General features: G+C 41.6%; 2 protein-coding genes across 2 annotated transcripts in view; both read right to left on the reverse strand.

The window, feature by feature from the left end:
* Window positions 1-1555: 1555 nt before the first annotated feature.
* Window positions 1556-4635, reverse strand: LOC109201086 (collagen alpha-6(VI) chain). The gene is made up of 3 exons (XM_019356623.1): window positions 4497-4635; window positions 3635-4210; window positions 1556-1812 (listed from the first exon to the last, which is right to left on the reverse strand). The coding sequence occupies exons 2-3, from the start codon at window positions 4131-4133 to the stop codon at window positions 1556-1558; spliced, it is 756 nt and encodes a 251-aa protein (XP_019212168.1). The 5' UTR covers window positions 4134-4210; window positions 4497-4635.
* A 2-nt stretch (window positions 4636-4637) lies between these two features.
* LOC109201087 (collagen alpha-4(VI) chain) overlaps window positions 4638-15000 on the reverse strand; it is an 11032-nt gene continuing 669 nt past the window's right edge. The window contains exons 1-7 of the mRNA XM_019356624.2: window positions 14740-15000; window positions 12070-12177; window positions 10607-11194; window positions 9789-10346; window positions 8060-8674; window positions 7172-7732; window positions 4638-5047 (exon numbers count right to left, since the gene is read on the reverse strand). The exon at window positions 14740-15000 is cut by the window's right edge and continues 669 nt beyond it. Coding sequence (XP_019212169.1) covers window positions 4638-5047; window positions 7172-7732; window positions 8060-8674; window positions 9789-10346; window positions 10607-11194; window positions 12070-12163 — 2826 coding nt within the window. The 5' untranslated portion in view covers window positions 12164-12177; window positions 14740-15000. The remainder of the gene's footprint in view (window positions 5048-7171; window positions 7733-8059; window positions 8675-9788; window positions 10347-10606; window positions 11195-12069; window positions 12178-14739) is intronic.

Genomic DNA, 15000 nt, shown 5'->3' on the forward strand with positions numbered 1-15000 from the left:
GTTATAAATGGTGCCTCACATTGAGTCACCATTTAAAATACGGAAATTGCAGAATTTAATTACAAACAGTGGTGATTTGGATCTTCTGGCTGTCTGGTTTAGTCTCTCTTTTAAAATAGTCACTTAAAGATTTTCTGTTCGCCTGATTATGAACTTACTAGTCAGGGACGTCTCTTTTTTCCAACTTACCAATTTTGGGGTCGTCATCAGGCACAGTCCCACAGATTTCGTCAATGATCTTTTTCTTGATATTTGCCAAGCTGTCAAAGCTGTCGACATTAAACACCTTCTCTGGTGTGCCAGTGATCTGCAGGAGCTGTAGGTAAAAGACATCTCCAACAGCAATGGCGAATATTGTAATCCCCATTTCCTGACCGCTTCTGCGGCATCCTCCACGTCATCATGAGAATTACCATCTGTGATCAACACCAGGTTCTTGGGAACGTCTCTGCGGCTTCCCTTTGATTCATGAAAGTAGTCCCTAATGTGAACCAAGGCTTCTCCAAGATAAGCGTTTCCACTGTTGGGAGTGCTGGAATATTATGCTGCTATTTCTGCTGCTATTTTTATAATCAGTATTATCATTCCATTAATTATGAATATTGATATTGCATTTAGATGTTTAAACATATTGGCACCCAATTAAGCTTTTATTACAGGTCCAAGAAGAACCACTTTAAACTGTTGAGTTGAATCTATAATTTTAAAGGCTTTTGAATGTTTTTATATTCTTACACTGAAGTCTTCAGTGGGTGAGAAACTGAGCTGCAGGACAGGAAATATACTCTGTGCCAAAATGAGACAGGAAACACTTCTGCAAGGCTTGCTGAAGTGAAACTGAAAGCAGTCTGAGTTGGTTTGTCATTTTATTATGCATTTATATTTTTGATTAAGCTTTGATTAAGCTTTAAGTAGTTGTATTAGATTGAAACATTTGTTTTATACATTTACATATAAGTCAAGATCGGCACACACAGGATGGCCTTAGCCTGGTTGCTTAAGCTGAGGTCAATTAAGGTGCAGCGTGAGGATCACACACGTACAGACATACACACATACACACACACACACACACATAGTTTCAGTTGTGTACGTGCTGGCCTTCTGTCTGGTGGAAAGGTTACAAGGTTTAGCTGATGAAGTGAAGGTGTGAAACAAAGGGCAGCAGAAGTGGACACACACATACACACACACATATTAGTTAGACTCATTTATATAGGTAAGAGTTTAATCATGTTTGCTATAACTGCAAAGTTGTGCCTGCATGAGTGACAGTTTGTGCAGAACGTGGGCCTGATGTTCCAGAAGATAAGCCTGGGCAGGATGGTGACAGGAAGCACCTGGGTTCGAGCCGAAGACGATGTTCTTTTAAACTGTGTCAAGGGTTGACTGAACGGTTGTGGTTTTGGATTGACCCTATAAAGTCTTTTTCTGACCATTGTAAGACAGTTCAACACTGAATCTGCACAGTGTTTGGACTCCACATGTGTATCCATTAAAACGCCGTCTAATTGCACCCGGCCGGATCAGTGGTCGTTATTTTTGGTCTCCCTCCTCAATTCCGAACCTTAGCACGACCTTTATATGGCCTGTTAAGGATATGTCCAATCATCTTCGTCTTGTTGTTGTACGTGTTAAGGTGAATCTCATCTTTAGGTTTGTCACTGAACTGTGCAAGTCCAACATGTGCCAACTCTTTACTGACATTAAAGTTGTCCACCACACTTGCTGTGAAGTTTATCATTTTGTGCTCTTCTAGGTTGATGCTGCTCGAGTAATCGAGCAGGAAGACCAAGTCTGTCTGGTTGTAAGCTGCCAAAGAAAAAGCAAGAATGAGACATTTGACGTCATTAATACACAACAAGCCAACCAAAAACCTGATGCCAATTCTTTGGTTAGTCTTTAGAGTCTATCATGACACTGGAAGAACGGTTAACCAAAATAAGATATTAATGAAGAACTTGGGGAACATTTAAAAAATGCATGTAAAGATTGTGAAACATGGTCAGATAAGGGTAATAAGCGCTTAATTTAAATTATACCAAACAAGAAATGAATAAAGAAAATAAATCAATTCTAAAAAACCCAACAAAAACCTGTAACACAGTAAAATGTAAATAAATGCAATGATTTCCACATTTCACAAAACTATATTTTATTAACAAAAGAACCCATGAAAATCTGGCTCCAAAAGGCTGGAAAAGTAAGTGGTACTAAGAAAACAGCTGGAGGAACATTTTGTGGGGAATTATCTAATTAGCTCTAGTATAAAAAGAGCTTCTTACAGGCAAATTGTGGAACAATTGTAGAATAATATTCCTCTGGGTACAGTCATGAATATCTCATCATGTACAGTACATAATATCATCAAAAGGTTCAGAAAATCTTGAGAAATCTCTGTGTGCAAAGGGACAAGGCCGAAATCAACATTGGATGCCTTAATGTTTCACCCTCAGGCAGCAATTCATTAATAACAGGCATGATTCTGTGATGGAAATCACTGCATGGGCTCAAGAGCCAGAAATCACTGGATGTGAACATAGGTCCTCTCCCAAAAGTGCAGCAGCTGCTCCCCTGGTTCCCAGATGTTTACTGACACAGTGGGAAATGTGCCCCTCATTACCATCAGTTCAAAATGAACTGATATCTTTCTTAAATTTGCACGCTTTTTCGGTTGTTTTTAGTGTTCTATTGTGATCCAAATATGGGTTCATGAGATTTAAAAATCATTGCATTTTACACAGTATCCTTTCTTTTTTCAGAATTGGTTTCAGATGTTCCCCTAGAACTTCCATAAATATGATACTCGAAATGCTCACATTTATACATCTGTGTAGCTCTGTAATTACTACTCCAATGTCCTGGCTCTGTCACTTTGTGTCTTACGCTGCTCAACAACGGCTGAACAACAGTTACTTTAACTGAAATTAAACACCAAACAAAAGGCAACTCAAACACAGAACATTAAATGTGTCTGTAAGGATGGGTATGGATCTGCTTTGGTCAGAGAATGAACACGAGACTTTACAGTGCACTCCTCATTCATCAGATACAATAGGGAGCACTACTGTGTGCTGCCTGCGTCCACTATCAAGAATAATACGTTTACATATGGACTTACAGAGCTATTAAAATGAGGAAATTGTAGCTGCTTAATGATTACTGCATGAACATATGGAAATGTTAAGGAAAAGTTTCTCCAAGTGTAGCAGGCTGTCACATATTTATCTTTAGTGTAACTGAACTGACTCCCTCACTTAAATCTAGCCAAAACACGATTTTAGGAGATCAATACATTCTGCTGCAATGAAAATGTTTTTTTTTTTTGTGTGTCTTTGTTCTGTTCTTCTCCTCTCACCCTAAATAGTCGCAGCAGATGGCCCCGCCCCTCCCTGAGGCTGGTTCTGCTGGAGGTTTCTTCCTGTTAAAAGGTAGTTTTTCCTTCCCACTGTCACCAAAGTGCTTGCTCATAGGGGGTCATATGATTGTTGGGCTTTTCTCTGTTTTCTTTGTATTATTGTGCGGTCTTTATGTTACAGTGCAAAGCGCCTTGAGGTAACTGTTGCTATATAGATAAAATTGAATTGACAAAGACAATTAAAGAGCATAATATTTCACGCTGGACACATCTTACCTCGCTTAGTGGTATTGCAAAGGACAGGAGAAATCTTCTTGTACAGAGTTTCTAAACCCTCAAAATTATCCACAAAGAAAACTTTGGATGTGTCGTCACCAGCCATGGTCTCCAGCTCTTTCCTGTCTGCGTCCTTCACTCCGATACTGATGACTGTGACCCCATTTTTTCGCAGAGCATCAGATTCTGCTTTCAGTCTGTCACGGTCTTGAGCTGCTCCATCTGTAATCACCATGAGAATCTGAGGCACCCTGATTTCTCTCCGGCCGCCATGTTTAGCGTTAAAGTACTGCAGCGAGTATGCCAAGGCGGCACCTGTGTAGGTGCCTCCTTGTGGTTGTATCAGCTGCTGCAGAGCTTCAAGGACTTTTCCTTTGGAGTAAATTTCATTTAGAGTAAAGCTGGAGTTGGCTGCGTCAGAGTAGAGAATGACTCCAAAACGAGTCAGATTCTCACCAACTGTGGTCTGGGTCACAACTGAAGCCATAAAGGTTTGCATACTTTTGAACTGTTCCTTCTTTATGCTTCCAGAACCATCCACCAGAAAAATAATATCAGCCTTTTCTATTTTACAATCTGGATGAAGGAAAAAGAGGCAGAGAGAAAGTTAGCAAAGACAGACACAACTATTTGTTTTCACATTAAAATATAAACAAGCCAAAACATTTTTTTAACTAATTTTTATTTTACTAAATCAATCATTAGCCATTCGTGCTGAGATATTAATGGGTTTAATTTTTAAAAAACCTGAATTGTTAATTAACTGGATGATTTAACATCTCTACAGACTCCTTCTTTGGTTACTCCAAAATACTTTTTAGACAGTCTGACATCACAGATGGCTTAAAACAGCCTCTCTTACCTTTCTCACAGAACTCCAAGGCCAGCTTGGTCCCTAGTTCCTTCAATCCATCAAAGGTATTCTCAATAAAGACCCTCTGCGATGAGCCACTGATGTCTGACAGCTTGCTACTGTTAGCCTTATCCACTCCAATGGAATAGGTCACCACTCTTTGTCTCTCAGAGCACGAGCTGGTTCTCTGACGTTATCTTGGGATTTACCGTCTGTTATAACGACCAACCACTGCTTCACCCAAGGACGCCCTCCTCTGGCTGCATCAAAATACTGTGAGACTTCTGTGATGGCCCTGCCAGTGCGAGTGCCTTCATTCATCTGCTCCATATCATCGATGGTGTTTAGCATTCCTTCCAGGTTGTAGTGTGTGGTGAGGTCAAACTCCAGGCGTGAGGTGGTGCTGTACTGCATCAAACCAACATGCACCTTATCCTGCCCAATGATGGACTTGCTAATGACAGATTTCATGAAATCTTTCATCTTTTGGAAGCCTTCCTCAGAGATCCTCTCAGAGCTGTCAGTTAGGAAAAATATGTCGCCTTGTGTGTCTTTACAAGCTGTGGATGAAAAACAAATAGAGGTTAGTGTGGTTTTCCCTTTCTATAGGTAATTGCAGGGCCTACCTGAGCCTAGGATTGGCAGTTTTGAGCATGTGAAAGCTTCTCTGCTCAGCTATTTTGTTGTTTAGCGAGATTTGAGTTAATCTGCTCCCTCTTCTCTCCTCATGGACCGTCTGTATTTACTTTGATGCAGTCTTCTCATTATGGTAGACTTGGGTATCAATATCTCCTGGAGAGTGTTGTTCACTTGGTTGCTGTGAAGGGGTTTCTCTTCACCAGGCATGTGCAGAGCGGGGAGCGGAAGGGGCTTGAGCACCTTTTCTTTTTTTAATGTGTGTGTGTGTGCATGTGGAGTCCTACCTGTGCCTCTCAACAATAATATTTAACTATTTAATCACAGTTTTGCTAAATAAAAGGATCTGGCTTGCATCAGTCACATGGATACCATTAACAATCATCGCCCTTGACGGCAGAGCGCCCTGGTTACACGCCGGGAACGAGCTTACAAAAAGCACGCGCATTTTTTACCGCCTGAGCAGTGCAGAGCTGCAGGACAAACACAAAGTAAGTGGGAGACGCAGACTGATGCAAAGGAAACAAGTAGGGTGTACATTCTTGATGAATGAAGTTTTTTTGGTACATTTTTTTTGCCACTCCTAATATTGTAGCAGTTTCTCTGATGTTTTTTTTTCTTCTGTTTTCGCAGCTCAAGGGTGGCTTGTTGCACCTGCATGGAGAGCTCCTTTGACAGCATGTTGTGTTGTTTCCAGAAAAATCTTCCAAATGCAAGCACCACACCTTAAATCAACTCCAGGCCTTTTAGTAATTGATAATGACATAACTAAGTAATCGCCCACACCTGCACATGAAATAGCCTTTGAGCTTTTGTCCAATTACTTTTGATCCCTTAAAAAAAAGAGGGCCGCATATGTTAAGGAGCTCAAACTCCCTTCATCCAATTTGAATGTGGATACCCTCAAAGGAAAGCTGATAATCTACACATTATGTCCATGTCCAAATAACTATAATTAAATTTGTTTCAGTAAACAGGTAAAAAGAACAAAAAAACAAACTTGTGTCAGTGACCAAATGTATATGGACCTAACTGTACCCTGACATGGACAGGGTAATGTGTTAGAAAAACTGGATTGAAATCAGAGACAAAAATGACCTGACAGGCTTGTCCATTTTGCCAACATTTCATTGCAGCAACCCAGAATGGTACTCAATATGGCCCCCATTGTGCTAGTATGTGTGCCTGACAACATTGGGGCCTGCTCTCAATGAGATGACAAACTATGTCCTGGGGGATTATTTTACATAACCATCATCTTTATCATTGCATTAATTATCATTTCATCCAAGCATTTATTGAAGTTGCTGGCATTATGTTATAATTTGTATTACAGGGGTTATCATAATCAAATATTAACATGTTTATTACAGGTGCAGTTATAACCACTTTAAATCGTTGAGTTAAATCTATAATCTTAAAAGCTTATATGCTGAGTATATTGCTACAGTAAAATAGTAGCTGAGTGAAGGCCTGAATGTATTCAGCTTCTTGTTGCATTTGAGTTTGCCTAGCAACAGGTGACGCAAAGAGGAGGACAAGTCCATGGGGACCTCAAAGGCCTGAGATCATCACCATATTTGAAAGAGGATGCCAGAAAGGGGAACTTCTGTGTCTGCATTTATTTCTTAGAAGAGATCATTGTCTGTACAAGGGGCAAAGAATGTTCTTAAGATGCAAATTATGTGCTTGTAAACGCAAGAGGGGGCGTCATAATATCCTGATGTTATAAAAGCAATCTGAAGTGTATTTTTGGGTGGGGATTTACAACTGATGGTTTCCAGTGTGCGTCTCCCCACGCTGCGTGTATTTATTAAAAATCAATTGTTTGATCGACCTCTTCTGGACCATGATTGTTTTACTCTCGTCCTCAATTTCGGACCCGTAACACTAGCCTCATGAGTCCTGTAAAAGAAAGTGGAATACATATATACATCTAATCTACATTTCTGAAATAGTTTATGGTCTTCTTCTCTATCCTCTCCTCTTATTATCTCAATGATAAGTGCCATAAAATGAAGTCTACCTGAGTAAGGTAAGTTAATTACCTTCCAGAATACAGATCTCTCTGATGATGTTATTTTTGACGGTTTTCAGGGCATCAAAACTATCGACAAAAAACTTTCTCTTTGGATCCCCAGCAATCTCATTCAGCTCATTATCATTTGAGGATTTCACCCCAATGGCGTAGATGATGACCCCCTGCCTCCTTAATTCTTCTGCAGGATCTTTAACTTCATCTTGGGATTGTCCATCGGTGATGACGATCAGGTACTCTGAGACTTTGTAGCCACGGCTCGTCTTTGCATTCTCAAAATGTCCTTTCATGGATGACAGTGCTTCTCCTGTGTTTGTTCCACCTCCTTCGTGAATGATTTTCTTCACTACATTTTCCATTGTCTTAGCATCTGAGTGCTGTGTTAGGTCAAACTGTAGAGAGGGGGAATCTGAATATTTAACAAGACCCATGCGAACATGGTCTGGCCCAATACGGAAGGTATGAAGAATCTCAATGATAAACTTCTGCATGTCTGAGAAATCTTCATTTGTAATGCTCCCTGAGTCATCCATCAGGAAGAAAATATCAGCTTGGTCCTTTTCTTTACATGCTGAAGAGAAACAAACAACGGGAGTTAGATCTTCTCAAACAGTCAAAGAAAGCGAGGTTGAACTGAACATTCAAAGACTCAAAGAAATGTTTGAGAAACCATGTTTACACCCAGCATGTTTGACAGGCTGCTTATGAACAACTATAACTTAATAATGGATGAGCGGTTTCTTACTCTTTTTTCTTATCTGGAAATTTATCAGGTAAGATCCAGTCACCTACCTTGACATTCTTCTAACATTAACACAGAGCATTGCATCAATAATGCTATTACAAAAGTTGCTCAGGGAAAACTAACGGCAACTTATCAGGAAAGCTTAGTTCAAACCTTCTTTGGTCTCTGCGTCACTTTCCCTGTCCTGGACCCCGATCTGGATGATGGTGTTGCACAGGGTTGCCTGCAAAGTTTCTTTCAGAGGTTTCAGCTTGACGAAACTGTCCACAGTAAAAACAAACTTAGACTTGGGGTAAGATGCCATCTCCAACAGTTCGGCTTTATTGGCCTCTTTGATTCCGACAGCGAAAACTGTGACACCAGCTCGACGGAGAGCGATTGCAGGTTCCTTCACATTATCCTGGGATTCACCGTCTGTGATTACCACTGCTACCTTTGGGACATCCTTCCTGCTGCCCTTTTCTTCAGTGAAGATGTTTTTCAGGGCGAAGTGTAGGGCAGCCCCAGTTTTTGTACCACCTTGACGGTAAGGCAGGATATTGATGAACTTCAAAATATCATCCTTGTCTCCGAACATGTTGAGGTAGGCATGTGGAGTCGGCACGTCGTTGTATGTAACAATGCCTACTCGGATTTTAGATGGACCAGTTTCCAGGACGCTGATGACCGAGCGCAGGAAGTCACGCATCAGCCTGAAGTTTTCCTCTCCAATGCTTCCAGACTCATCAACAATGAACACAATGTCTGCCTTGTTAGCTGTTTTGCAATCTGTGAAAGGAGCACACTCAGTTTAGTCGACCCATCTGAAACTTTGTTTGGAAACAGAAATCATCAAGATTTAGTTACACATTGTACATAAGAGATGAATAAAAGAGGTTTCAGGACTATTGCATTTTAAAGGCTCAGGTTTAGAATTCCAGCTGCTGCCATATTGGTTTTCTGGGACAAGATGCACTGAGCCTGAACAACTCCATCTGCATGAATTATAAAATAATAATTTCCATATCGTTGCTATGAAAAGGGAAAAAGCTGTAGATTTTCTTTTAAAACAGGCTGTAAATATGTTGATTTCTCTGCTAAAGTGTGTGTGTGTGTGTGTGTGTGTGTGTGTGTGTGTGTGTGTGTGTGCAGGGTCTGGGTAATGGACGATGGTGGGTTTCACGATAAAAGCAAGGTTGAGGTATGAAAATTACACAGAAACTGGACTGAAGACCAGAGGAACGGGTCTGATGAAGATGAATGGTTCCAGTGGTTTAAAACATCGTACGAAGGCTCCCAGGAGAGAGGCCCAGCAGTGAGAGTCTACAGCCATCTGTGAGACACAGTGGAGGCTCTGTCATGGTTTGGCGCTGCGTTCCAGACAGTGATGTTGGAGATCTTTGTTAAAACTGTTTGTCAGTTTAATGTGAAGGTGATAATGCTGCAGGCACATTTCAGGCATGGTTGAGTTTCACTCACCGAACCAACCATCAGACCTAAACATACTACTAAAATCTTAGCCTCCACGAATAAAAGAACAAAAATTGTGGAATTCCTTCCCTCATTGAGGTTTTTTATGGTCTGCTGTGACATGAGAGAGAAAAAGCTATGCTGACATGTTCCAGATCCAGGTTTTTGTACACCTGGATCACAGTTGATAGTAATGGGTCTTAAAGTACAGTGAAGAGCTATTTAGTTTTAAAAGGGCAAAAATACCTTGGAAAAATAACCTCAGGTGATTTTGTGGAGACTTTCTGCATCGTTAGTTGGGATGATCTGACTGCTTCCTCTGAAAAACTCTGGCTTACTTATAATAAACCATCGTTGCATTCATAGCTGCTTCAGAAACACTGCTCTGTAATTACTGATGATGATGATGATGAACCGATGGCAGCTTTCTCACCTTCAGTGACAGTCTCCACTCTCTGGGTTGTGAGCAGGTCAATCGGCAGAGTTACTCTTGAAGAATCAAAGATATAGCCAGGGCTGGCAAAGCGGTCCAGAGCATCCCGTGTCGCACCTGCGTCCATCCCCACAATAATTACCCCCTCGTCTTTGACCTCCTTAGCAGACCAAAACACAGGATCATCCGAATCTTTTCCAGCCACTACAATCAAATACTGTGGGGTTCCCTGGTCTGCACGGCCTCCTGCCTCAGCAGTGAAGAAGTTCTCTTTAGCGTAGGATAGAGCTTGTCCAAGATTTCGTGGTTGGCCTGTTTGTGAACGCAGTCGGAAACGTCGGGCAGCAGCCACGATCTGCTGCTTGGTTTCATAAGTGCTGAGACGAAAGTCAACTCTGACGTCCTGACCGTACTGGGCCAAACCGACACGGTAACCAGACGCTCCAAGTTCCAGTTGATTCAACAGTCTGAAAAGCTCATTTCTAAACAGGGTAAACTGATTTGAAGCTATTCCACTGTCCACCAGGAAGAAAATATCTGCAAACCTGTCGACCAAAGCTGAAGAAGACAGAAGCAAAAGTGTTTTATTACAAGTTCATGCAGAGTTTTAAGTATACAACAAGCCTAGCGCTCATGTGATCTACTACCTCACAGTGCTCAGAGGCACAGCTGAGGATGGACCAAGCAAAATGTGTATTTTCAGGTTTCTGTTGATTCTTGTGTCCATGTCAAAAATGCATTTAGGTGTTTCTTAGATATAATTAATTGTAAAATAAAGAGATCGCTGCAAACTATATCAACCAATCAGCTTTCTTTACCCAGCCGCTGATCCTCCAGACTGAGACAGACGGTTTCCAGCAGGCTGTTGGTCTGATCCTGGAGCTTCTGGTAGCTGTCAGTGGTGAGGACGAAGCGCTCCGAGGGCCAGTTAGCGATAGTTATAAGCTGTGTCTGCTTGATCTGTCCGACCCCGATGGCGAACACGATGACACCGTGCTGCCTCAGTCTCCTGGCAGGTTCCAATACGTCATCAGTGGATGCGCCATCTGTGATGACCACAGCAATCTGAGGCACACGTCGCTCAGCTCGGCTGCCGGCCTCTTTGGTGAAGTACTCCTTCTGGAGGAAGTCTATGGCTTTGCCGGTTTCTGTGCCGCCTCCTCGGTGGGTAAGGTTTTCCACTGCAGCCAGCAGGGAATTCTTGTCCCTGTGATCCGTTAGCTGGAACTCCGGATAAGGATCATCGCTGTACTGCACCAAACCGATCTGAACTTTGTTGGGGTCGATTTCAAAGCCCTGGATGGTGTTGCGAAGAAATGTGCGGATATCCTGAAAGCTTTTATCATCGATGCTGGACGAGCCATCAACTAGGAAGACGATGTCACCGACGGTGACGTTTTCACACTCTGGATAGCAGAAAAAGAAAATCAGTGCTCATACACAAGTATTACAGGAAGATGACACAAAGTCCCCAAATAACATTATCAGCTAAGGTCCAATAACTGTGATGAACTAATGAAACACTATGGAGTTTTTAACAGGTATTACTGTATAAAATGTTCTGTCTCCTGTTCTCTACTATTAATCCCACTGACCCGCTACGGCAGCGGTCCCCAACCTTTTTTGCCTCACAGACCGGTTTATGCCCGACAATATTTTCACGGACCGGCCTTTAAGGTGTCGCGGATAAATACAACAAAATAAAACTAGTACCGGTACCGAAAAAAAGAAGATTTATTCATAACACACGTGAAAAGACCCAGGAAAACCGAGTTAACGATAAAAACGATAACAAAATAACGCTGAAAACTGATAAAAACCCTGAAAACCACACATTTCACACCTGAGCCTCAACTCTCGCGGCCCGGTACCAAACGACTCACGGACCGGTACCGGTCCGAGGCCCGGGGGTTGGGGACTGCTGCTCTACGGTACACACTATGAGATCACTGAGGAATCAAATATTCATGATTTGTTTTGGGGTTTTTTTGCTGCTTACAGTTGAATGCTATACCACTGTGGAAAACTGAAAAATATCACATTTTAATGGAGTAAACAGAAATATATCAGTAGAAAAATGAATTAAATTGGTTTCTCAATTCCTTTAAAGAGGATAAAATAGACTATTTAGTCTGGAAGCAACACCGTGCCATTGAGAATTAACAGTTTGTCTTTGAAAGCAATCACATGAATGTACAAAAGCACATGACCACCTGGAATATCCTGCACCTAAACTCAGGTTTCAAAAACACAGCCTGGCATGTTGCATTCAAGTACTGACCTCTGACTGTCTGAGCAGCGACGCCACAGAAAAGTGCCGCTGTGATGAGGCTGAAGAGGAGACCTGTCCTCCCCGTCATGTTGGGACCGCTCATTTGGTTCTCTCCTCCTACACCAGCCACAAGACGGAAAGTGTACCAACAACAATGTACACATTATAAATCACGTGAACATGCTTTCACGCATAATGACATGGCTTTAATTTTTAATCAGTTAATTTCACAAAGTCTGCCCACGGGCGGATCTATGGGGTGGCATGTGCCTCCCTAAAATAATCCTATGCCACCCTAGTTTTGCATATGACAATGTTTTTTTATTCAAATAAGCTAGCATTAACACTTTGAGCCTAGCTACAATTAACAGTTAATATGAACTCTAAAACTGAATATTAGTCTAGCCCCCCGTCATGTGTCGATGAAATGATGAATTAATGTTTCTTTCTTACATACTCGCGTTCCTCTCAGCGCCGACTAAACTAACAAAAGTCATTTCTCTCACTGATTATTCTGAATAATAAAATACTGTGAAAGGCTTCAGTGTTAAACACCCAGACTGGATTCAGACTGTAAAATATATAACTGGACTAACCGGCTTTATCTACAAAGGATGAATTACTTTTTATAGCTGACAAATATTAATTTTATTGTTTTGTGACTTCGTAGCCAATATTGATAAAATCCCACAATATGGAGTTTAATTTCAAAATTTAGTTTTGTATTTTATTGTAAGTCTCTAACTAACTATCTGTCACTGGTCACTTTTTTTGATAAGTGTTTAGGACAAATAAGAAAGGTTCCCTCGAGTCAGACAATAATCTGAAATCCAAAGATTTGTTTTTATTATAACACAGACAAAACAAAAACCAACATTTTTTCATTCTGTCAGTTGGAAATGATTTCAGGGACTTTGATTTTTAATCATTCTAAAACACTCAAATCAGAATTGTTAATACATTAAATATTGAGGATTTTCACTAGTAAATAAAAATAAAAAGACCATAAGTCAAACCTTATTCATTCTGCAAATGCAAGCTCGCGCTCATGTACTGGAACAAAATGTTAAGAAAAAAAAAGTTCAAACAATATTTTGACTTTATTCTTAAAATTGTGGGGCGATCGTGGCTCAAGAGTTGGGAGTTCGCCTTGTAATCGGAAGGTTGCCGGTTCGAGCCCCGGCTCGGACAGTCTCGGTCGTTGTGTCCTTGGGCAAGACACTTCACCCGTTGCCTACTGGTGGTGGTCAGAGGGCCCGGTGGCGCCAGTGTCCGGCAGCCTCGCCTCTGTCAGTGCGCCCCAGGGTGGCTGTGGCTACAACGTAGCTGCCATCACCAGTGTGTGAATGTGTGGATGACTGAATATGTAAAGTGCTTTGGGGTCCTTAGGGACCATAAAAGCGCTATATAAATACAGGCCATTTACCATTTACCAAAATTAATATTAATAATAGATTCTGGAGAAAAGCAGCGAGATTAGAGATCTAAAATTATTTTCAACCTTTTTCATTAAATATAAACTTTGATTACACGCTAAAGCAAATAAAGAGCAAAAGTATAAGAAAGTAATAACATTATTTAAATATTCTTTTTTAAATATTGCCCTGGTACGCCTTCGTAGGCAGAATGAATTTTTACACATGAGCTGAGTAAGCTGCACATAAGAACACGCAGGCTGCATTTCTGTAGCATATCAACAAACAGCATCACACTCAGTCACCACAAAAACCCGCTGAGGTAAAACACAGCACGTCTTAACTCTCTACACCAGGGGTCCAACTCCAGTCCTCGAGGGCCGCAGTCCTGACACTTCCATGTGTCCCTGCTGCAACACGCCTGAATACAATTTGTAGGTCATTAGTAATACTCTGTAGAACCTGACTGCATGCTGAGGTGGCAACCCATAACCCTACTCAGGTTAATTTATGTAAATGTAAGTGTTTGGAAAAATGTACTTCTAACAGTACTTTTATTGCACCATGTTTATTCATTCATGAGCTGCTGTAACATGAATCAAATGGCTGAATCACCACCTCAGCATGCAGTCATGTTCTAAAGAGTCTTGCTAATGACCTACTGATTGTATTCAGGTGTGTTGCAGCAGGGACACATGGAAAAGTTGCAGGACAGCGGCCCTCGAGGACTGGACTTTGACACCCCTGCTCTACACTGAAGTGGACAGATCTAAAAACATGCTCAATACTGATCTGAATGTCGATAGCGTAGCTTTGGCCACAGGTGCCACTATGAATCTACAACTATAAAAAGCTGGTGCTCCAGTGATCTGAGTCAGCAGCGTCAGTCCATCCAAGCAACATTCATCAAGCAGCACATTTTAAATGAATCCCAATCTGAAGAGGCGGCTGCATAGGCGTGCCAAGGTGAGAAACACGCTTGTCTCAGCAGACAAGCAGCCGCTTTCACACCATCTGATTCCGGAGAAGAATCAAAATCACAGCAATGATCACAACAAAACTGACCTGTGATCAGACATCATCAGGTGATATTTTCAGGAGCAGACAGACGGTAAACTGTTCACGCAAGACATCTTTTTAAAGCTGAAATCATTTCCTCTCTGACACTCCAGGAAATTCCAAACTTCCCAACCCGACACAGAAAAATCTGCACATTTTCTCTGACTGCACAAAAATAAAGAGAGAAAGACGTGAACCCACTTACAGCTCTGCTGCAGCAGCATCAGCACCTCTGCAACCAAACACAGCAGACCCAGAGCTGCAGCTGAGGGCTGCTTTTAGAGGAGGAGAGGGGCGATGGTGGGGGTGGAGGAGGAAGGGTCGCACCTCCTCTGGCTCCTCCCGTCATATTGCTCATTAGAGGTGGATTTACATGTTTGACTTGTGAATCAAAAGGATTTTCTGGTCACATTGAAGCATCCGTGTGCTTTTAGCTGAACGTGGCTCCAGCAGCAGAGCTTAAAAC

The sequence above is a fragment of the Oreochromis niloticus genome, unplaced genomic scaffold, assembly GCF_001858045.2.
Source record: "Oreochromis niloticus isolate F11D_XX unplaced genomic scaffold, O_niloticus_UMD_NMBU tig00000092_pilon, whole genome shotgun sequence".
Taxonomy (NCBI): domain Eukaryota; kingdom Metazoa; phylum Chordata; class Actinopteri; order Cichliformes; family Cichlidae; genus Oreochromis; species Oreochromis niloticus.

Bases quoted from the DNA above. Each gene is read 5' to 3' on its own strand.
- LOC109201086 (XM_019356623.1), bottom strand. From the start codon at position 4,133: ATGCAAACCTTTATGGCTTCAGTTGTGACCCAGACCACAGTTGGTGAG. The intron at 1,813-3,634 runs GTAAGATGTGTC...TTTCTTTGGCAG, and splicing joins TTGCAATACCACTAAGCGAG to CTTACAACCAGACAGACTTG.